Raw genomic sequence first — 22,291 nt, forward strand, 5'->3', positions numbered from 1 at the left:
GCATTTGAAGAGTATACATTTTAGAAGAATTATGTTTTATTTTTCAGAATCCAAAAACTAATACATGAAAAATGGCTTCCACAAATGATAAGTTAGAAAACTAATGTTTGTTTTACCTTAGTTCTTGGAGTTGGGAGATTTGTAGCTTTCCATGATACTGTCTTGGGGGTGGCCCTGCTAAAAAAGGTTACTGGAATGGTTGGATAGATTCCATGACTTTACTGGTGGTTCTTTTTTGGCACAGGCTAAAAGAGCAGCTGGTGAAACAGCTGGAACTTCCCTTTGTGAAAGTTGGTGGAAATGCACTGTTGGTGGAAATTACAAACCCTAGGAAATAGAACACTACTGAAATGCTGAGCATTCCTCGGAGATAATACCCTTTCTAACCTTTTCCTTGTTCTAATTTTCCAGCTGAATCTATAGGGGGTTGTCATCTGTGAGGTTCTAATTTTTTCAGAGGACTTACTGATGAAGATAGGAATTAAACTACAGAATTTGTCTCCATATATAACTTGGTCAGGAATATTTATATTTTATTAATCCAGGAACAAACCACCCTGCAAGCCCAAACAGTATTAAGTTATTATTTGAAAAGGAACCAAACTGGTCCCGAAGAATGTTGAAAACAAATGTTTTAATAAGCAAACCAGTGAAGTTAATGACGCATCACCTCTTCAATGTGTTTGTCTTAGGATTATTAGTGAGAGAATGAGCCCTGCAGTCGGAACACCCACATTAGATGTATTAAAAATGAGCATTGTCAAGCAGAGATACATTTAAAGGAATTTTCACTGAAATCTTTTCCAGTTTGTGGTGTTTACTGTACTTTGGGACTTGTCTATCTCGCTATTGTTATTTCTAGTGATTATATTTCAGCCTGAACTGTGCTCGTCATTGAACTAGAACCTGAACTGAACCTCTCCGTTTGAGGCAGAAATAAAAATAAATCTTTTTGATCCTTGAGCCTTGTGTAGTGCATCTCTTTCACTGTCGGTGAGGGCGTGTGCTCTGGAAGTATGTGACCCCAAGGGTCTGTGGCATAGAGTTGTGCTCTTTACCACACTATATAAACATGTACGAACCCTAGACTTAAAAGCTTAGGAACTTGTCATTTCTGTAGAGCTCTTCATCCCATGAAACATGCAAACTGTCTTCCTGCTGGAGGCCTGGGCAGTTAGGTACTTTTACCAGATATCTCTTTGGAGCAAATAATACATTTTATTGTATTAGTTATTGTGTCTCCCTTGAGAGATTATCCTGAAAATTAGTGTGTATTGACGGTCCTAATAAAGTTCTGAGTAAACTAGGAAATTATTTGACTAGTGATTTCTGTGTTTTGTATCATTGCAGACAATAGGCCCTGGCTTCTTATTCCTTCCTTAGAAACAATGCTGGGGGTTACTGTCATGCCTGGCGTCTGCCGGAAGGCTATCCTAGGCTTTCCTTCTCTAACTCAGATGTCCCTGGCAAAGAGCCACCTAAAACTATTACTATGGTCATGTAGCCCATGGTTTCTTAACCTTGGCACTGTTCACATTTTGCGTTGGATAATTCCTAGATAATTCTTTGTTACCTGCAGAAGGGGGTGGGGTGGGAAAGTGATTGTCTTGTGCATTATTCAATGTTTAGCAACATCCCTGGCCTCTACCCACCAGTAACAACTCCCCCCGCCCCCTTCCACCCTCCCAATTGTGACAAGTAAAAATTGTCAAAAATATGCTGGGGGCAGTATCACCCTCGATTGAGAATCACTGATTAATCTTAATTAGTTACATGGCTATATGTTTGGGGAAGATTTTTGGTGAATGATTAGGATTCCAGTTTGTGTATCATAACATGACAGCTGCCTAACTTTACTGAAGGAAAGGAGTTGACATGATAATGGCAATACTCTGTATGACACCTTTCACCCACTGGACCATGCTCACAACACTTGATGGGAGATGCTTTTTCAGGGGTCCCCGGAATTTTGTCACTACCTCCTCTATCAGCAAGGGTACGATGTGTCCATGAGGGTTTATCTGTTTCTTCCTGTAAGTCTAGTATATCAGGTAGTTATAATAAACATATTGCTTATTTGACAAAGAATTTTTAAAAAGCTAGAGCTTGTATATGTGGGGTACATCTTCACATTTTGTTTCATTTTGTTTTCAGATGCCTGCTACTTTTTTTAAAAGAACCTCTGTATTGAGGTTCTGTTACACTCAAAGATTAATTTAACCATCTGTAATTCTCTTCGTAGGACCTCCTCATAACTGGATGAAGGATTTTATCCTCACAGTTTCTATAGTAATTGGTGTTGGAGGGTGCTGGTTTGCTTACACGCAGAATAAGACATCAAAAGAACATGTTGCAAAAATGATGAAGGACTTAGAGAGTCTACAAACTGCAGAGCAAAGTCTAATGGACTTACAAGAGAGGTGAGTAAGTAAAACAAGGTGTAAGTCTTGTTTTTTATGTAGGAAAATGCAATTTGTGAAAACGTAATGTGGGCACATGTGTACACACTTATATGTAGATCGGTACACACATCAAGAGTGTATGTACACTTCATTTCATATTGTTAAAAAAGTATTGTTAGGTTGGTGCAAAAGTAATTGCAGTTTAAAAGGTTAAAAATAATTGCAAAAACTGCAATTTCTTTTGCGCCAGCCTAATACAGTATATATAGTTATCGTTACAGAGTTATTATAAATGTATGTATGCACTAAACGGGTAGTGACCATTGCAAAAACTGCAATTTCTTTTGCGCCAGCCTAATACGGTATATATAGTTATCGTTACAGAGTTATGTTTTTTAACAACATCTGAATAATTGCGTATTTCTTAAAAGTTTTTTTGCTGAAGTGTTTCCCTGTTCTCCCTGTATTTTGAGCTCCAGATAACCAAATCAGCTGTGTAGTAGACTACCTGATGTTTTTGTTATCCCAATTTAAGATTAATATAAAATGCATTGAATTTTGTTTGAATCATGTATCCTATTGCTTGATACATATTTATTCTTCATTTAAAAAATGAAATTTTGGAAACTTGTGAGGAATTTTCATTATTATTGTTTTACAAGGCTTGAAAAGGCACAAGAAGAAAACAGAAATGTTGCTGTAGAGAAGCAAAATCTAGAGCGCAAAATGATGGATGAAATCAATTACGCAAAGGAGGAGGCTTGCCGTCTGAGAGAGCTGAGGGAGGGAGCTGAATGTGAATTGAGCAGGCGTCAGTATGCAGAGCAGGAATTGGAACAGGTATTTATGCTGGAAAAAAGTACTCTTAGGATATTTGCATGGCCACTTGGAGGAGTTATTTGTTTTTGTTTAGTCTCTCACATTTGGTTCCATTGTATGCTCTTGTTTAGTTAATAAAAGAATCGTTTGTTCATATTGTTAACATTGATCAAAATCCAGACAGCAAAATAAAAAACTAGTAACTGAAAGATAAAGTTGCCATCCTGTTCACTCATTCATGAAATCTTACCCCATTCCATGTTAATTGTCTTGAGTAAATTCAAGGCATTTAAGTTAACATCTATAATATATTTCAGTTTCCACCTGTAACCTAGTAAAATATATGTAATGTTAAACTTCTCTGCAAAGGTAAGGAATCTCTATTAAACATCCGTTTGGACCCTTTAAATGGTTTTAGAACAAAATCTGATACAAATTCTGAGGTTATCTAAAAGATGTCGTCTAATACCTGCTTTTACTATGCATTCCCTCAAGGTGGCATATAGACATTATACAGTCCTTTGGGAAAGGGGGGTGGTTCTGGGAGAATTTAATTATAGGCTGTTGTATTTCTTTTTTATTCCTGCTATAAAATAATTACCACAAATTTAATGGCTTTAAAATAACACCTATTTATTACCTTACAGTCCTCGAAGTCAGAGTCTAAAATAGGTCTGCAGGGCTGCATTCCTTCTGGAGGCTCCAAGGGAGGATCTCTTTCCTTGTCTTTTCCAACTTCTAGGGGCCGCCTACATTTCTTGGCTCATGACCCCTTCCTTCATCTTCAAATCAGGTCACTTCAGGCTCTGCTTCTTTTGACTTTGACTCTTTCATTACTGATAAAAAAACTGAGGAACAAAATGAGGGTGAGAAAACTTGCTCAAGATTAGAGAGTGACTCAGCTGTACAGCAGGGCCCAGAACCTAGGTATTCCTGCCTCCCACTTAGCTTTCCGCATTGTTGCTTTCTCAGTCAAGTGCCGAATACGAAATAAAAATTATGTGATGAACAAGTTTCAGTTCAGCTTCTGAGAAAATGTTCAGTGTACATTACTGTTTCCTTCAAGTTTGTTGTTTTTGACTGAATTGCGAAGCCGTCTCTTTGTTAAGTGTTAACTATTCTCTCCCTCAAACCCCAGACGTCTGTTTTCTGAATCTTTTCCCTGTAAGGAGTTTGTTCTCTTAAGTTGCTTCCTAGACATATTTTGCAGTCAGGCCCTATTTACCTGACAAACCTCTATACAGAATGTAGCAAAGAACAGGAAGTTAACAAAAAAGGCCCACCCAAATGTATTCTGTACCCAAGAATTAGATAGGATGCCCTCTACACCTGTGAGAACTCCCTGCCTCTTCCCCCTGCGATGTCTAACTCTTGCTTTGTTCCTGTGACTCAACTGAAAAGCTGGCTAGCTGTTTTTTTGAACTCTGTAGATAAGAAAGAGCAAATCAGAAAGCAGTATGGGAATTCTTCTATGGAGACATACCTGGTAGCAGTATTTTGCAGGTGAATGCCTCACAGTGAGAGAGAAGACATAATATAAAAGAGTACTTGAGAATCACTAACATTCTCATCTGAGGTTTTTGGCATAAAGACTTATACTTAGCAGACCCTAAGATTGCCATTATATGATGTCCCTGTACAAACTAATAATCCTAATGAGAGCCACAATCAGAAAGAGATGGTTTAAAAGGAGAGAAATGGATATTTAAGAACTCTGTCCAACATGATTATAGAAGTAAGAAACACAATTTTATGAGTGTTCATATGCATATTGCAAATGGTTTGCTCCTAAATTTTAATCTTTACATTACATAGATATTACCCTCATTTAAAGATGAGATATGTAAAAAGGTTAAATAACTTGCCTTAGGTCACACAGCTATTAAGTGGCAAAGGCAAGGTATCGTGTGTCTTATTCTAAAGTCCATGTTTTCCCCTAATGCTATTAAATCTTTGTTTATATACAAGCGTTTAACTGGGAAATTAATTTACATATGTCATTTTATAATTCCACATAGTTTGAGGCATTACTGTATATTGTCTGGGGCTTAATCAACTTCTCAAAGGCTGTTTAAGCTATTTTTCCTCTGTGATAACATGTATTGACTTACTGCTATTTTATTCCTAAGACAAAAAAAAATTACATAAATAATTATGTTTTTGAAAACAATTTAATGATTATTTGTAAAAGCTATTAATTTTCACCGCATCTATTTTCCTGTAAATAACAATGTAATTCAAACTTAAGCATTGGAATTTAGGTCAAATGATAAACATCTGAATAATAGCAGAGAAAATAGTTAAAATAGTTGCTATTATTGGAAGGTCAGCGTTTCTAAATTTTTGAGACATTATTTGACAGTCAATCAAAACATTGTTCAACCTCAGTTTATGCTAGAAATATATCAATTATGTGAAATGTATTTATTGAGCTCTTTCATGAGAATTAAATGTATGGGTGTAACACTAAGGAAAGTCTTTAAAGAGAAAAACTTGAGTGGAAGCTGTTCAGATTCCCTGGATACTTCCTTGGCAATGAAAATTATATAGAAATTTTAGCCTTAAACTCTTGTAAGAAGAAGGACATGGAGGCCTACACTTCGTGGTGTTATGTGGGCCTGCCTGTCACAGGACCTGAGCTCAAATTCTCTCTTCCTGAGAGATTAGCAGGGACGCCACACAGCTTAGCCAACCGCCTTATTAAACAGGCTTGTCCCAAGCACATTGCACATATTGTCAGGGAAATGTCGCTTAGGATTTGTTGTCAGTGAGTAAGAGCTACCTTATCCTGGCTTTGAAGGTCTATTTTTTGAATTGTCTACTGGGTATCCCGTTGTGAATTTTTTTTTTTTTTAATTCTTGGAGTTTTAAAAAATACTTTCTATGTAATTCTTTTCCTACAGTATCTGACAGCTGTTCTATTTCTTTATCAGAAGTTTGTGTATGGTGCTCGTCTTAGCTTAGTCTGGCACATGATAAAATTTATTTAAATAAGTTGTGTTTGTTCAGATCAAACATTCTTCTGCACATTCGTTTAGAAATGGAGTTTTAGTTACTTAACTTCGAGGGAAATTGATTTGCAGTTATGGTGTTCCAGAAGTAGAATAGTTCACTCATCGCTCTGTCTGAAGGTCTTGAGCGTGTGTTCATAATTCCATAAATTCCATCATGTATCTTTGCATATCCTTGGTTTGAACTCTTGCTAGTTGAACTGAATCCTTCCTAGAATGGGTTGTCCTTATTCTGTGCCCTTTACTTAGTGAGCCTTAAGAGTTTTTTTTCCTTAGCACTTAATACCACCTCACACACTAAGCGTTTTCGTTTTCTGTTTATTATCTGGCTCCCCTAAAGGGCAGCTGGAAGAAAGACTTTGACTCTAAAGGCTCTGCATAGTTTCTCAGGCAGAAATCAAGCAGACTCGCACTCAAATCTGTTTTCTCAAAATTTACATTTGGTCTGCCAACGCTGATTTATCCAGTATTTTTGCGGTATATTAGAAGCAGTGAATTAAATAGAAGTGGTAAAAGACACTGAAATAGGCAGATAGGCTTGTAGCAGTGAGAAATAACTGGCCATAAAGAAGATGTCATGAAAAACTTCAAAAAATAGTATGATTTAAAAAGTGAGTGTATAGTTAGGGGGCTGTAGTAGGGTTTTATGAGAAAAGCGTGATCATTTTTAGTTTGTATATGCCCTTTCTCTCTCAGTGAGTCTGGCTGTAAGATATGAAAATTAATATTGCAGCTTAAGGTATATGTAAGCCCCATCTATCCTTTGGCTTTACAGCTCGCTTAGTGAATTTCAGGTGCCCTTAAAACTTCAGCTTTAGTTTTAATGTTAGAGATAATATTGTTTAGACTTTGTGATTTTAAGATACTTAAAGTAGCATAATTAAAATGGCTTTTTGTCATAATTTTGGTACAAAAATGTATTAATTTCTTTTAAAAAATTTAAATATCTTAAATTTCTCTCTCTCTTTCCCCCTCTTCCCTCCCTCCCTTCTGCCTAGGTTCGAATGGCTTTAAAAAAGGCTGAAAAAGAATTTGAACTCAGAAGCAGCTGGTCTGTTCCAGATGCACTTCAGAAATGGCTTCAGCTAACACACGAAGTAGAAGTACAGTACTACAATATTAAAAGACAGAATGCTGAAATGCAGTTAGCAATTGCTAAGGATGAGGTACTCTATTATGTTTCAAAACTTACTAAGTTTCCAGGAACGTTAACTGGTTAGGATACAACAATGAATAAGATTTTATTATTGTGGATTCTTTTCTTGAATTGAAAGTTAGTGCATAAATTGACTCATAATCACAGGCTATAAAGTAAAATTATTTAGAGTAGTATGTGCCTTTCAGAATGACCTCAGTGTCATTTAAAAATCATCCGTATCATCATTATCATAAATGTTTTATACAGAGCTTTTCTCCTCCAGGTTGCTGCCTCATATCTGATTCAGGTCAGTAGTTACTAGAAATTAATGTCTGACTTTATTAAATTGTGTGAAATAAGATTAAGTCTTAATCTGATTTCTAGTTAAAAAAAAAAAAAAAAAGCTTGGTTCACTCACTAACACCTCCATTACAGTAGGATATAATGTCATTCTGTTAGTTTTAATGGAAAATTCAGGCCTTTCTGAACCATAGAAATAAGGAAAATTCTCCAGAACAAAGTTTTGAATCATATTGATTGGCTTGAGGAAAGCATGCTTTTATTCCCCTCATCTGTTTTCTCTTTTGGAAAATATGGCTATATGTTCTCCACTGGTTTTATGATTATTAATATATTTAAAACAAACTTCATTCATATATGTGTGTATGTGTGTATGTGTGTGTGTTTTATCCCCAGACCTAGCCTAATTTTTCTCTCCTTTGGTTTGTAGGCAGAGAAAATTAAAAAGAAGAGAAGCACAGTCTTTGGGACGCTGCATGTTGCACATAGCTCCTCCCTAGATGAGGTAGACCACAAAATTCTGGAAGCAAAGTAAGAATGCTATTTTAGGTGTTTGTTTATTTTCATTGTGTTGAAACGTGTAATTTATATTTTAATTTGTCATTTAACTTTGTATAATTACATAATTTATACTCATTCTAAGTGTACTTAATTTCTTCTGGAAATTAGTTCATTGCCATGGTCTGTTCTTATAGCTGCCTTTATTCAGTGACATAGAAAAGACTCTTTGAAGCAATAATTCCTATATTGGTTTTTCCAGGAAAGCTCTCTCGGAATTGACGACTTGTTTACGAGAACGACTTTTTCGCTGGCAACAGATTGAGAAGATCTGTGGCTTTCAGATCGCTCACAACTCGGGACTCCCCAGCCTGACCTCTTCCCTTTACTCTGATCACAGCTGGGTGGTGATGCCCAGAGTCTCCATTCCTCCCTATCCTATCGCTGGGGGAGTCGATGACTTAGATGAAGACACACCCCCAATAGTATCACAGTTCCCTGGTAAGTGGTGAGTTCAAAAGGCAGATTTGGTACAGTGTTTAAAATAATGTCATACCATGACGTTTATGGATCATTTCCTTTGAAATCTATGATAAAAATTTTGTTCCTTTTTTATTTTCTCTTTTTGTTGTTTATAATTTGTGTCTATTGTTTGAGAATACTATATGAGGTATATGTGTGCATGTATGTATACATATATGCATATATAATAAGACATCATACATGCTAAGTCATCATTTTATTTTGCTTTTCCAATTTTATCCTTTTATTGAAATAGTATTAATTCATGAAGCACTAAATCAATTTACCTTCATACAAAATAAAACTTTATGTTTAGAAAATTTTGTATATTTTTTTGTTGCTAGAAAGTGGAGCTCCTCCCCAAGGTGGTTTTAACATGAGCAATTTTCATTATATTCCTTTGTTATGCTCTGTTCTTTGAAAATTTTTACATTGTAAAGAATACATTTTGGTAGAGAAGTGATAATTAAGTATTTTAGATTTTATTAATAAATTTCATAGTTTATTAATATTTGGAATTTTTGCAAAGTTGTAGAGAGTTTGAATTTAAAATAGTGTATCTCATGTGTTAGAAATCGTTTGAAAAACTCTTTATCCTTATTGCCTGAGTGATTAGCTTTCCTAATCTTCCTGACTTTTTTGAAACAGTGTAGATAGAACAGGATTCCAAGGAATGAAGAACAGAATTTAATCATTGATTGGTTGAAAACTTACATGGAAATTTCAGTCTGAGTCAAATCATGATATATGAGCATTTTTCAGTTTGAATTTTACTATTCAATTGTTACAGCTTTCATGAGGTTATGATTTAGAAAGGGTTTAATTTTTAAAACAATTTTATAAAATAAAGCTCTAAATTTGCAGGTAAATAGTCAGTGACTATGTGATTGTGTTCATTTCTGTGGTTTTAATTCTCTGGTTGAATGGCGGGCAGATAATGCAGGCAGATTGGGGAGGCGTTCAACTTACCAGAGGAAGGAGGAGAGGACACATTGTGAATATAATGAACACTGGAAGTGTGTGACCTCACTCATTTCATTGGCCCCGTACTGCAAGATATGATGGTTGCAAAGTTATGGACATAAAGATCTGGGTCAGCTCTGCTGTTTGAATATTGTCAACTTGTGTTTATTTGAAATGCATGCCCTAAGCTTGCCAGATGCAGCACTGATTCATAAGTAGATGATTTTGTTTGAAAAGTAAAGCTTTTGAAAGTTGCAAGTCCTCCTTAGAACATAATTATTCAATATCAGAAGTGTGTGTGATGATGTATTCCCTAAATTAATTAGATTATTGCTTTGCTTCTTTTTTAAGTACTTTTTTTTGGGGAAAAGATAATCATGTGCATTAAAACACCTAACACTAAATACAAATAATTATCTTAAGTTTTCAGTGCTTGTGACGTAAAGAGAAATTTGAACTTTTAAATAGGAAAAATATATGAGAGTTGATTTTAAATTTAGTGTAATGTTTTAGAAATGCTGTGATCAAGTTTATTTCTCTGAAATACAACTCATGCCAAAGGTTATACTTGGAGAGCTCTGCCTCCACCCAGTGGCACAACAGTAACACTCCACTCTGCTTAGTTATAAAAACATAATTTCTGGACCTGATAAAGAAGAACCTCTTGGCAGTAGGATGAGGGTCCAGGATAGGAGTAAGGCCTTTCATAATATACCCTCTGAGCAGTTTTAAATTTGTACTATGGATATGTAAATTGTATAAGTGTGAAATAATGACAAGGAAACATAGTTGTGATATGTTACAATTGTAAAACTATACATACACAGCATAATATTGTCTATGTTTAATTATGTGTAAAGAAAATACTATCAAAGGTTAGCTGTGTGGCAGTAGGAGAACAGATGATAGTTTGTTTTCCTGTTAGTTCTTTTACAGTACTGCTAAATGTTCGTAGTGGGAATGTGGCAGCCATTTATTTAAAATTGCTTACAAAACCCTTCAGATGTACCTAAAAATACTGAAAATAATATGCTCACATGCTATAAAGGTAAACAGATATTAACATTTTGCTTTATTCATCTCTCTTTTTCTCTGAAATAAACCATTACAGGAAGAACTACACCACATCGCCTCCCCTTCCCACTCCTCTAAAGCCTGTTATACTTTAATTACATGCAGATATACCCATAAGTAATAGATACAGTTGTTTGTTTAAAATTTACATTCATGCTATCAAACTGTAGGTATTGTTTTGCAACCTTTTTGCTCATAGTATGTTTTAAATTTTTTTCATGTTTATATATAAATTAAATTCACTGCAACCGTTTAGTCTGAGTTAACCACAGTTTATCTATTAATATTTATTGTAATAATAAGCTGCAGTTAATCCATTTTTCTACGACTATAGGTTCTTTCTACTTTTTGGCCCTTACAAAACAATACTGCAATGAGCATCCTTTTCTTTATCTCCATGTGCATAGCTTTGAGAGTGTCTCTGCGTGGACACCGAGAAATGGATTGCTAAGTTGTTAGGAAGGTACCTCTTACTAGTCATTGCCAAGTTGCTCTCAAAATGATGCTATCAGTTTACACACCCATAGTACTTAATAGTGCCTGTCTGCCTGTATCCTCACCAATACTTGGAATGATCTGATCTGTTTGTTTTGTAACTTTAATGGGTATCATATGATACCTTACTGTTACTAAAATTTGTATTTCCTTGATGACTACTGAGATTGAGTACCATATCATTTATTGGCATTTGTTCAGATTTCTTCCATCTGAGTAGCTTGTTCCTTCTTGCTATGGAATCCTTCCAAGATTTCTTACTGATCTGGAAGAGTTTGTTATGATTTTCTGGTTATTTGAGGGTTGCAGGTATCTTCTCCTAGAGTTGGGCTTTACTTTTTTACTCTGTTGTGTAGTTTACTTTCTTTTGTAATCAAAAGAGTATGAGTTTTTAAAACACATTTTAATGACAAATTTATGAGTCTGATTTATGCTTTTTATGTCTTTTTGCAGATGGTAGATTGTTGTTTGCTCTCCTAAAAGTTTTTAAATTTTGCTTTAATCCTTTAGTCTTTTATGTTGTTGTTCTGTTTTCATTTTGTTCCGCCGTCTTGGACCTTCTTCTCTAATCCCTTAGTCTTTTAATCTACCTAGAAGTTATTTGTGTTCATATTGTGAGGTTAGGAATCTAAATATATCCGTTGATGTATGGATCGACAGTAGTCCCGGCCTCATTCCTGCTCTATCTCTGCTGATTTGTGATATCACTTTTTTCCATAGACACAGAAATGCTTCTGTTCCATTGGTCCCATTCTGCTTTAGTTGCTATTTATAGCTTCATAGTAAGTATTGGTATTTGATAGGTTGAAATCTTCATTTATTATTCAAATTCAGAATTGCTACTATTGGTATGAATTTTAGGATCAGCTTAGTCCATGAAAATTTCTGTTGGTCTCTTACTGGAATTTCTTTGAATTTATTGATTTATTTGGGAAGAAATGTTATTCATAAATTCCATTTGAGATCTGCTTTTATATCTTTAAGTAAAATTTATAATTTTCTTTGTATAATTCTTGCATATCTTTTTAAAAAGATTAATTTCTAGGTACTTTACAGCTTGTTTTTTGTAGTTACAGATATTATCTTTCTTTAAAAATACTTCAAATTGCTTGTGGCTGATATATTGGGAAATGTTGTTGATTTGGGTATGCTGATCTTATATACAGAAACATAGAATTCTCTTATGAGAGTCTTTTGGATTTGTTTTGTGTGGGCAATAATAATGGGTTTTTTCTTCCTTTCCAACGCTTATGCCTTTTCCCCTCTTATTGTCCAATCTAAGACCTGTAGTAAAATGTTGAATAAAAGTGGTGATTGCAGGCAATAGTGATTGCTATTTTTGACTTTAAAGAGAATGCTTCCAATATTTCATCATGAAATACGATTTTTTCTCTCTCTATGGTTTTGGGAGATTACTTTTTTTAAAAAAGATTTTATTGGGGAAGGGGGAACAGGAGTTTATTAGGGAATAGTGTGTACTTCCAGCATTTTTTCCAAGTCAAGTTGTTGTCCTTTTAATTATAGTTGTGGAGGGCACAGTTCACCTCCAGGTCCAGTTGCTGTTGTTAGTTGCAGGGGGCAGAGCCCACCATCCCTTGCAGGAGTCGAGGAGTCGAACAGGCAACCTTGTGGTTGAGAGCCCACTGGCCCATGTGGGAATCGAACTGGCAGCCTTAGGTATTAGGAGCACAGAGCTCCAACTGCCTGAGCCACTGGGCTGGCCCTTGGCAGATTACTTTTAAGTTAAGGAAATTAATTTTTGTTATTTTACCAAGAATTTTTTTTTTCCAAATTATTTTTCTTTTAAAATTAGTGGATTTAAATTTTACCAACTTCTTTTTCTGCATAATTAAAGGTGTTCACTTGATATTCTTCATTTATTTCTGCTTTTATTTCCTTTATTGAAATTTAATTTCTTGTTTGTTTTAATATTTAGACATCTAGCTAATGAATTTTTAGTCCTTCTATTTTCCTTAATATATGTTTTTATGGCTATGAATTTTCCTCTAAGGACCACTTTTAACTATTCCTTTCTCCTCTTTTATAGTTTTTTCTTGAGCTATTTTAAAGGGATTTTTAAAAAAAAAATATATACCTTTCACTGAGGAATATAGCCCATCTAGGCCCAGGCTTTTATTCAGAACACTCACTTGCAATTCCTATTCCTTACCTCATGTGGGCCTAAGATGTCTTTTGTATCCCCAAATTAAAACCCAAACCCTTAAATTACTGAGTCTGATAACCTCCACAGTAGTTCCAGTATCACTCACAGGCCTGTTAGTTCTTACTTTCATTCTCTCTGTTTTGGCATCTGAGAATTTTCTCTTCTTCCTTGCAAACTCAGCTGTGTATTTAAAACTATTGTTATACTTCATTCATCATACCAAAGTGTTTGAGGGTATTTAAACTGTGTTGTTGGAGGCTGGGAAATGATCGTCAGGTCATCTTTGACTGCCTGTTGCTGGAACCAGAAGTCCATATATTACTATTTTTTGTTGTTGGTGGCAGAGGCAATCCCTTATTGCAAAATAAAATTATATTTTCTCTGCTATAAGAAAATACACTTTGCAAACTAGGGTCATATTAAATTGTTATGCTTCTGTATGTAATTATTGATATCAAAATGAAAAATTACCTCAGAAATGAATTTCTATATAGTGAACTTCAATGTTTTATGTAACTACTCTTACAAATCACAGGTGGAGTGGGCATCTGCCTTCATTTGGAATTAATAATAGTCTGAACATCATAAAACATATTCACATTATGTAAAGGAAAGCTTATTATAAGGTCAGAGTGCACTCTTTTTTAATACTATTTGAGTTTTATGGTATTATAACTGTATTCAGCCCTGTGTAGGCTTCTTCAGGCAACAAGGAAGAAGGGCTCAACTCCAAGTGTATATAATTCTAATACAGGGATTCATACATTTTTTTCCAGGCAGAAGACATGGCAACATATATAAGAAGAAAATTTTTGGAAAAGATTGTAGAGTTATAAACAATTTCTAGATATGACCTATTTACTGATGCTCATCGTTATGTTACATTCCTTATTGGATTACTTAGAATTTTCCTTATATAAACTATTTACTTCCTTCTTAAAACTTCTTCATGCAGTATTTTCCCATTTCTGTGAGTAGTACTCATTTTCACAAGCAGCAAATCCTGATTCTCTTCAGTCCTTTTTATCATACCTACAGTCAGGCCTGAATGGCAACTTTTTGCTGCATATTCCAAATAACAAGTGACTGATGAAAATGACTACAGCATATGCTGAGAGTTGTAGAACTTAATTATCTGTGTCATTAGACACATTCTTTTAGTATTGGTAGGATATTGTTTCTTTGGCAAAGTGAGAACATCACACTAAAGATTTCTAGGATCTCTTCATTCTCTAATTTGTGAATTATAAGTAAGTGAGAAAATTTCTAATGTTTGCCTACTAAATTACAGATATTTTTATATTACGTAATTTGTGTTTGGAAAAAGCTTTGTACAGTATTGAGGGAGGTAGTCAAATATTCTGGAAATATTTCTTTTAATTTACCTCATTTTCTCCTTTTCAATCCATCAGGTTATTTTAGTGATGTTTCCTGTTTGAATCATTCATTGATTTACTCAGGAAAAGCTTATTGTGCATCTACTTTTTGCCTGGCATTGTGCTAGTTGTTGAGATGTAATGTTGAACATGATACACAATTATTGCCTTCATGGAATTTACACTTTAATGGAAGACAGACAAGAGCAATGCATTGAGATAAGTTATGTGATGGGAAAATGTACTGTGGTATTGCTATGTGAGCACCAGAGAGCAAACACTGACCTCCAACTTGGAGGACAGAGGCTAGATAAATAGAGCATTCTAAGTCATCTTAAGGAATTTGACTTTCGTTTAATCCTAAAAGTAATGGGGAATCATTTAAAGGTTTTAAGCAATAAAACGTCATATTTCTTCGTCATTTTAGAGTGATCATGCAGGCTGTAGTGTGGAAAATAAATTGGAGGAGAAAGAGCAGTTATTAGGCTGGTACAATAGTCCTGCATCATACAGGGGCAGTGGGGATGTAGGCCAGTGGACACATTTGAGAGATGTCAAGGAGATAGAATTGAAAATACTTTATGATTAACTATATATGGGTTATGATGTAGGAAGAGTCAAGAATGTCTGTGTTTCCAATTTAGATAATTGGGTGGGTTCTGTTGCTATTTACCAAGATAAAGAACAAGAAGGACTGGGTTTGGGGAGGAAAATGTTGAACGCTGTTTGGATATCTGTGGGGCATCGAATGTCCAGTAGTAGGTAGTTGGACATAAGGTTGTAAAGTTTAGAAAAAGGATTAAAGCTGGAGTTACAGATTCAGGCTTCTATACACCGTGAATGATACCTGAAGTCATGGAAGTGGTTAACATTTCTCAGGATGAATAAGTGGAACAAGAATAGAACAAGGTCTAGGACAGAACTTGGAAGATGACAGGTAAAGGAAGAGGTGAGACTGGATAGAGAAGTCAAGGAAAGGACAGAGTAATAATCAATGTCAGGTGCTGGTCAAATGTCAAAGAAGGATTGAGGTAGTCATTGAATTTAGCAACAAGAAAGTAGATCACAACTTTGTTGAGAATAGTTGCAGCGAAACTGAATGTAAGCACTTTACAATTTCATGATTGAGTAAAGATGAAGTGGTGGAGAAAGTAACAGATAATTATTTTTCATAAAAGGGAAGAGAGATATGCCGGCTGAAAAACAATCTGAGTGTGGAGGTTTCTTTGTTGTTACTGTTGTTTATCTGTTTGTTTTTTAAAGCATTGATTTTTATATACTGTAGAAAGAGAGAAGATGAAAATAAATGTAGCAGAAGGGATAGCCAACAGAATAAAGTCCTTGAGTTTGGGGTAGAGAATGGGACAGATAAGTGGGAGGAACAGAATGTGTGAACTTGAAAGGTAGAAGCTTGCTCAGAATCTAAATTGATGTTTTGGACTTATAAGTTCAAAAATGGAGTAATTCTGAACGATGGCAATACAAGGTGTGAAAATGGGTGGTGGAGTAGAGTAGAGGTGAATGTCTGGTGAGAAGAGATGAAAGCCATAATTAGTTAAGGTGAGGGCTAGGTCTTAAAAGTGAGATGGCTCAAGTTGATGAAAAGTTGGATTGCTAAGATAGAATAACTGGGAAGTGAATAGTGAAGGGGAGGTGGAATAGTCACGTGGCTTGCTACTGTTGAGTGCCAAAAGGAGTAGGTTTTATAAAAGGGTGTAGGAGTAAGTGTTCACAGACAGTACCGGCCAGGGAGCGAGAAGGCCATCAACCCCTCGTTCCAGTGCTGCAGTATGTGAGGTATACAAGAGGGGACAAGGTCAGCTTGAGAAGGTTGTTCTTGGGAGACCTGTGCTTCAATTAAGGCAAAGAAAAGGAATGTGCATTGAATGAGATATTAAGCGTGTGGAGGAAGTTTCTGTACTACCTGCGTGGGGCTAGACCGAGACTGGTAGCAGAAACAAGAAGATCTAAGATTTGTGGTTAGTTCCACAATAATCAGTTTTCAAGAAACAAGTTTTGATCTGACCTCTGCCTAACTCGCTTTTAAGACTGTGTATGCAGTATTTAAATGATCCTTGATTTAAAATGTGCAGTATTTAACTGATCCTTGATTTAAAACTTGAAGTTAAAATAAATTGCACTATCTCAAGAGATACCCGTGGAAAAATCTAACCTATTTTTTTTACTGATAATTTTCTCCTTTTAGTGTTAAAATTCATTTTGCAGCAGAGTCCAGATTCCTTATAAATACACTGTATTGATTTTTTAATTTAGGGGGTTGTTATCTTGGGTAAATTTTTAAGTCTTTGTGGTTAGTAATAGCAAATTTTATCTTTAAGTCTCATTTGTTTATATTTGTTTTTGTTTATTTTTAGATCTGCTTTCATTGTTGTTACATTTCATTTTTTATTTCTTAACTTTTCTGAGAAGCCATACAGGTGATGGAGGATGGTAGTAATTATACAGTTGCTTACTTCAATAAAGATCGATGAAATGGTGACATGTTAGTAACGTCAGCTCTTTTTGGTATTTGTCGTGTGTGTAAAAGGAGCACTGGATATTTTCAGTTTTTATTTATCTATGTTTGGTTTTCAGGGACCATGGCTAAACCTGCTGGATCCTTAGCCCGAAGTAGCAGCTTGTGCCGCTCTCGCCGCAGCATCATGCCGTCGTCCCCGCAGTCCCAGCGCGCTCAGCTTGCTGCGCATGCGCCGCACCCGTCGCACCCGCGGCTGCCGCCGCACCCCCAGCACTCACAGCACTCCTTGCCTTCCCCTGATCCAGATATCCTCTCGGTGTCAAGTTGCCCAGCTCTTTATCGCAATGACGACGAGGAGGAGGCCATTTACTTCTCGGCGGAAAAGCAATGGTATTGGCAGCGAATAAGCTACAATATATGTCGGACTGGTGTGTGGGAGGTGGGAGTGGGGTGGGGAGGAGTGGCGTGTCCTGTGTGTTCTGTTGCTGCACAGGAAGTTACCGCAAACTTAGAGGCTTCAAGCAACACCCCTGTATGAGCTCTCAGTTCTGTGTGGCTGGGTTTTCTGCTCATGGTCACACAAGGCTAAAATCAAGGTCTTTGCTGGTCTTTGTTCTTAACTGTTCTCATATGAGAAACAAAACCAGAGGGCATGGGGCTGGCTGACTCTCCTTGATCCCATGTAGCTCTCTGTCATGTGATTCTTTAGTCACATCATCAGCAAATCACTTTTCATACGTAGTAGTTTCATCTAGTGAAAGTTCTATGATTCACGAGTGATCATTATAGCATATTGCTAAGGAGATATAGTCCACATTGTGTATTTTCATTGCAGCTGGAGAGTTTGGCACAGTTCTGCTTGGTTGGTACTTTATGATTAGCTTGTTTGCGTAACCTTTGCTATATAACTGTCGTCACTAGCAAGATGGCTTTACTGACAAAACTAATTTGGGATGGCTTCTGGAAATTAGTAGGAAAACTCTAGAGATCTGCTGTCCAATAGAACTTTTTACGTTGATGGAAATATTTAGTCTTCATTTTAAATAACAATGTCAAACTCTCCATTTTCAGTCTCTTAAGTGTTGAACCACCAGAATCCTTGCAAAATAATAATAACAACATTTACTATTTACTGATCTTTTATAGTCTGTGCATTATGCACACATATGTTCATTTAGATCTCACCTTGAATTAAGCCTTGTTATATGTGCATTAAACTTAAATTAATTCAGCTACATGTCACTGTGGGGAAAAAAGAGAAACAGAAAAATAACATAGATAGAACACATAATTAAGTTCAATATTCCAAATAAATGCTCTAGAAAAAAATGGGAGATCTTAAGCTATACTATATGTACACTCCAAAAGTTACGCAGAAGAAGTGACAATACAGAGTATTTGTTTGGCATAAAAATGTTAGAACTAGAAGTAATGTTAGAGATTAATCAAATTATTTTACTTTAACAGATAGGACAGTTGAGACCTGGTTAAATTAAGTGATTTGCCCGAGATTGTACAGCTAATTAATGGCAAGACCAGGACAATATTCCCAACTAGATCAGTATTCTTTTCACACATTTTTTTAGACCTTAGGCACTAGATTTTGAAATGTTTTTAACCTAGCTTTGAATTTCACACACACACAGTAGCCAAACCACATAGCAAAATAGACAGTAAATTGATAAAATTGTAACTAAATCAGCTTCTAACTCTGGAAGCTGAACAGCTTCAGAAAACAGTGATATGTAGTATTTGATTAATGGACATGTGCTCCAGAAAGAAGCCTAGCAGAAAACTCCCTACCAGTGGTTGATTTTTGAGTCATTTCTCCCTATCAGAACTGCCTTTTACCGTCTGTGAGCACTACCCATTATCAAATTATAAAAGCATTTGAAAATTATGCAGCACATGTAACTGTGTTAAAAAGCATTATTTAAGTCTTTATTTGCCCAAGGGATTTTGTACCCTTCCATTCATTTATTACATATTTACTGAATACCCACTGTGAGCTTGCCACTATCCTAGTGCAGAGAATACAGAAGTAAAGAAGACACCCTGTCCTCATTAAGTTTCCTTTCTTCTGGGGAAACTGACTGTGAACAGGTTAACGTAAAATACCATTTTAGGTCGTGGTACATTCTGGGTTGCTGAACAAAGATAGGTAGAAGGCAAAAGAATGCTCTTTTAGATCAGGTGGTTAGGGGTGGTAGCTCTGGGGAGAGCATTTGAGCAGTGACGGAATGACATGGAGAAGTAAGCCACGTAAAGATGGAGGGGAAGAAAATGTGAGGCCGAGGAAACAGCAAGTGCCAAAGCCCTGAGGATGTCACAAGAGTGGCACATGGGAGGAACCAGGAGAAGGCAGAGATGGCAGGGTGTGCAGCTAGCTGGAGGGGCAGCACAGCCCTGAGCACACAGGGCTTTGGACCTGGCACGGACTTTGGACTTGAGCCTGAGTGTGAGAGGAAGCATTGGAAAGTTCTGAGCGAGGAAAAGATGTGCTCTGATTGAGTTTTTAAAAACCACTTTAAAGTCTGTATAAAGAAGTAACTAAGAGGGAGGAACAAGAATGGAAGCAGGGAGACCAAGTAGGAAGCTGTAGCACTCGGGCTGGTAGTGGGGGAGTCAGAAGTGGGGTCGAAGGAACAGCTGATGGCATTTACTATCGCTGCCTTTGGCGTTGTGAACTTGATTGTTTCATTCCTCTACTTCTCTTTTCACTGTGGAGAAGGGAAAATCACACAGGCGTAAACCTGCGAGAGTTTATTGTATGTCTGCTGTTTAAACCATAGCATTATAGCCTTCCTTTCACTTCCCCACGCTGTTATACCTCAACATCCTTCCCTCTGTTTTTAAACTTGGGAGAACTTATGTTTTTGCTTAGTACAATTCTTTCTTCCTTAGGAAGCTATATTTCATCAACTTAATGATTAAAAAGTTAAAGGGCAAAGCAATGACCAAAATTCATATTTTCAAATTTATAATGTCAAGTATGTGATTTAGGAAGAAAAATGCTCATTTGAAACTAAACACAAAAGTAGCTGACAGATTTTAATTTGCAAATTTTAAATCTGCAAAATTTAAACATTTTCATTTCTCTGACAGTTGAAGAAGGTGTAACAATGTTTCTTGGATGGGAAGATTTCATTATTATAGTTCACGTTAAACATTACACATTGAGTTTTGATAACTTGTATTAAAGTAGTAATTTTCTAATTTTGTTGAAATATGTATGCATTTTAGCATTTCCCCTTTTTGCATTTTGATAGATGAAATGGAGGAAGTTGTGTTAATTAGGATTGGAGGGTCTGCTGGTGCTCTTACCACACTGACTTAGAATTTTATCTTTGCGTCTGTCTCATCCAGGGAAGTGCCAGACACAGCTTCAGAATGTGACTCCTTAAATTCTTCCATTGGAAGGAAGCAGTCTCCTCCTTCAAGCCTTGAGATGTACCAAACATTGTCTCCTCGGAAGATATCAAGAGATGAGCTTTCCCTAGAAGATTCTTCCAGGGGAGACTCGCCCATAACTGCGGATATCTCTCGGGGTTCTCCAGACTGTGTCGGTCTGACAGAAACGAAGAGCATGATCTTCAGTCCTGCAAGCAAAGTGTACAATGGCATCTTGGAGAAATCCTGTAGCATGAACCAGCTTTCTAGTGGCATCCCGCTGCCCAAACCTCGCCACACGTCCTGTTCCTCCGCTGGCAACGACAGTAAGCCAGTTCAGGAAACCCCAAATGTGGCCAGGATCAGCAGCATCCCACATGACCTCTGTCATAATGGCGAGAAAAGCAAAAAGCCATCAAAAATTAAAAGCCTTTTTAAGAAGAAATCTAAGTGAACTGGCTGCCTTGATGGAATTCCATTCAAGTGGCATCTCTAAACTTTTATCTGCTCCCACCACTAATCCCCCCTCCCCCCACCATTTTCTTGTTTTAATTTTAGGAATGTAACTCCATTGGGGCTTTCCAGACCGGATGCCGTAGTGAAATGCCCTTCAGAGCAGCTGTCTACTGTCTGCTTATTTAAATGACTCTAGAACCAATTTGTCAAGCCAGTTCTTACTGAAAAGTCATTAAGAGATGAGACAGTTTACAGTCATTTCTGCCTATTTATTTCTGCTTTGTTATTAGTGATGTATATACAACATTTTGTTGAAAGCCACTATGGACTTACAAGCTTTAATGGACTAGTAAGCCAGCATGGGCTTGCAAAAATTTCTTGTTTACCAGAGCATCTTCTTATCTTTCCACAGAGCTATTGACATCCTGGACTAAATAACTTAAAAGAAGTAAAACTAATTGCACTACTGTTTTCCAGACTGGAAAAAAAAAAAAAAATCTCTGCAAGTGAAACTGTATAAAGTTTATAAAATGACTGTGGATAGGGGACTGTTTTCACTTTTAGATCAAATGGGTTTTTAAGTAGAACCTAGGGTTTCTAATTGACTCGATTTCTGGAAATGAAAACCCACGCTTTTATTATGGGAAGCTTCTTTAAATGCATTTAATATTATAAAGTTTCAAGTCCTGCTGTAAAGATCATGTTGTTTTGTTTTTCCCAGGGCTTTCACTGTGATTTACTGCACTGCAGGCTGTATGATAAATATAAATAATTTAAAGAGAGAAGGCTCTTGATTCCTTATGCAAGTGGAAGTTAAAACTTGATTGAAGGACTTCAAACATTCACAAGCTTAAACTGAGGTGGGGGTTGTGGGGATTCAGACATTTGTTTACAGACTTTGAATAACTGCAAAGGATTTACGGTTTGTGAAAAATTTGTACTGTGGAAAAGATAATAAATCGGAGACATCATTGTGTGGGACTGTGCTGATTTTCATTGATAACACTCCACTAAAAACACTACATGTTTCTGGAGAGCTATGTAAGCTGTCTTGTTGCTTAACTGCAATATAAGAAAGAAATAGTGATGTTTTGGAAGTAAGTTGTCAACAAATTTCTTTCTATTTTATATTGTTTGTCATATTTTTATGTAGTTTAAATGTTTAAATGTTCTAATACCAAGATTAACAAATATAAATTTATGG

At 36.1% G+C, this 22,291-nt stretch overlaps 1 protein-coding gene across 3 annotated transcripts in view; it reads left to right on the plus strand.

Annotated features, from left to right (window-relative positions):
* STIM2 (stromal interaction molecule 2) overlaps nt 1-22,063 on the plus strand; it is a 143,364-nt gene extending 121,301 nt beyond the window's left edge. For 2 of the 3 annotated variants that reach the window (XM_074322148.1, XM_019743897.2), the window contains exons 6-13: nt 2,243-2,420; nt 3,065-3,242; nt 7,231-7,398; nt 7,654-7,677; nt 8,101-8,201; nt 8,431-8,669; nt 17,358-17,631; nt 20,608-22,063. In XM_074322148.1, coding sequence (XP_074178249.1) covers nt 2,243-2,420; nt 3,065-3,242; nt 7,231-7,398; nt 7,654-7,677; nt 8,101-8,201; nt 8,431-8,669; nt 17,358-17,631; nt 20,608-21,085 — 1,640 coding nt within the window. In that variant the 3' untranslated portion in view covers nt 21,086-22,063. The remainder of the gene's footprint in view (nt 1-2,242; nt 2,421-3,064; nt 3,243-7,230; nt 7,399-7,653; nt 7,678-8,100; nt 8,202-8,430; nt 8,670-17,357; nt 17,632-20,607) is intronic. The other variant, XM_019743898.2, reaches the window with a different exon arrangement.
* Nucleotides 22,064-22,291: the final 228 nt, after the last annotated feature.

This window comes from Rhinolophus sinicus, linkage group LG02 (genome assembly GCF_036562045.2).
Source record: "Rhinolophus sinicus isolate RSC01 linkage group LG02, ASM3656204v1, whole genome shotgun sequence".
Lineage (NCBI taxonomy): Eukaryota > Metazoa > Chordata > Mammalia > Chiroptera > Rhinolophidae > Rhinolophus > Rhinolophus sinicus.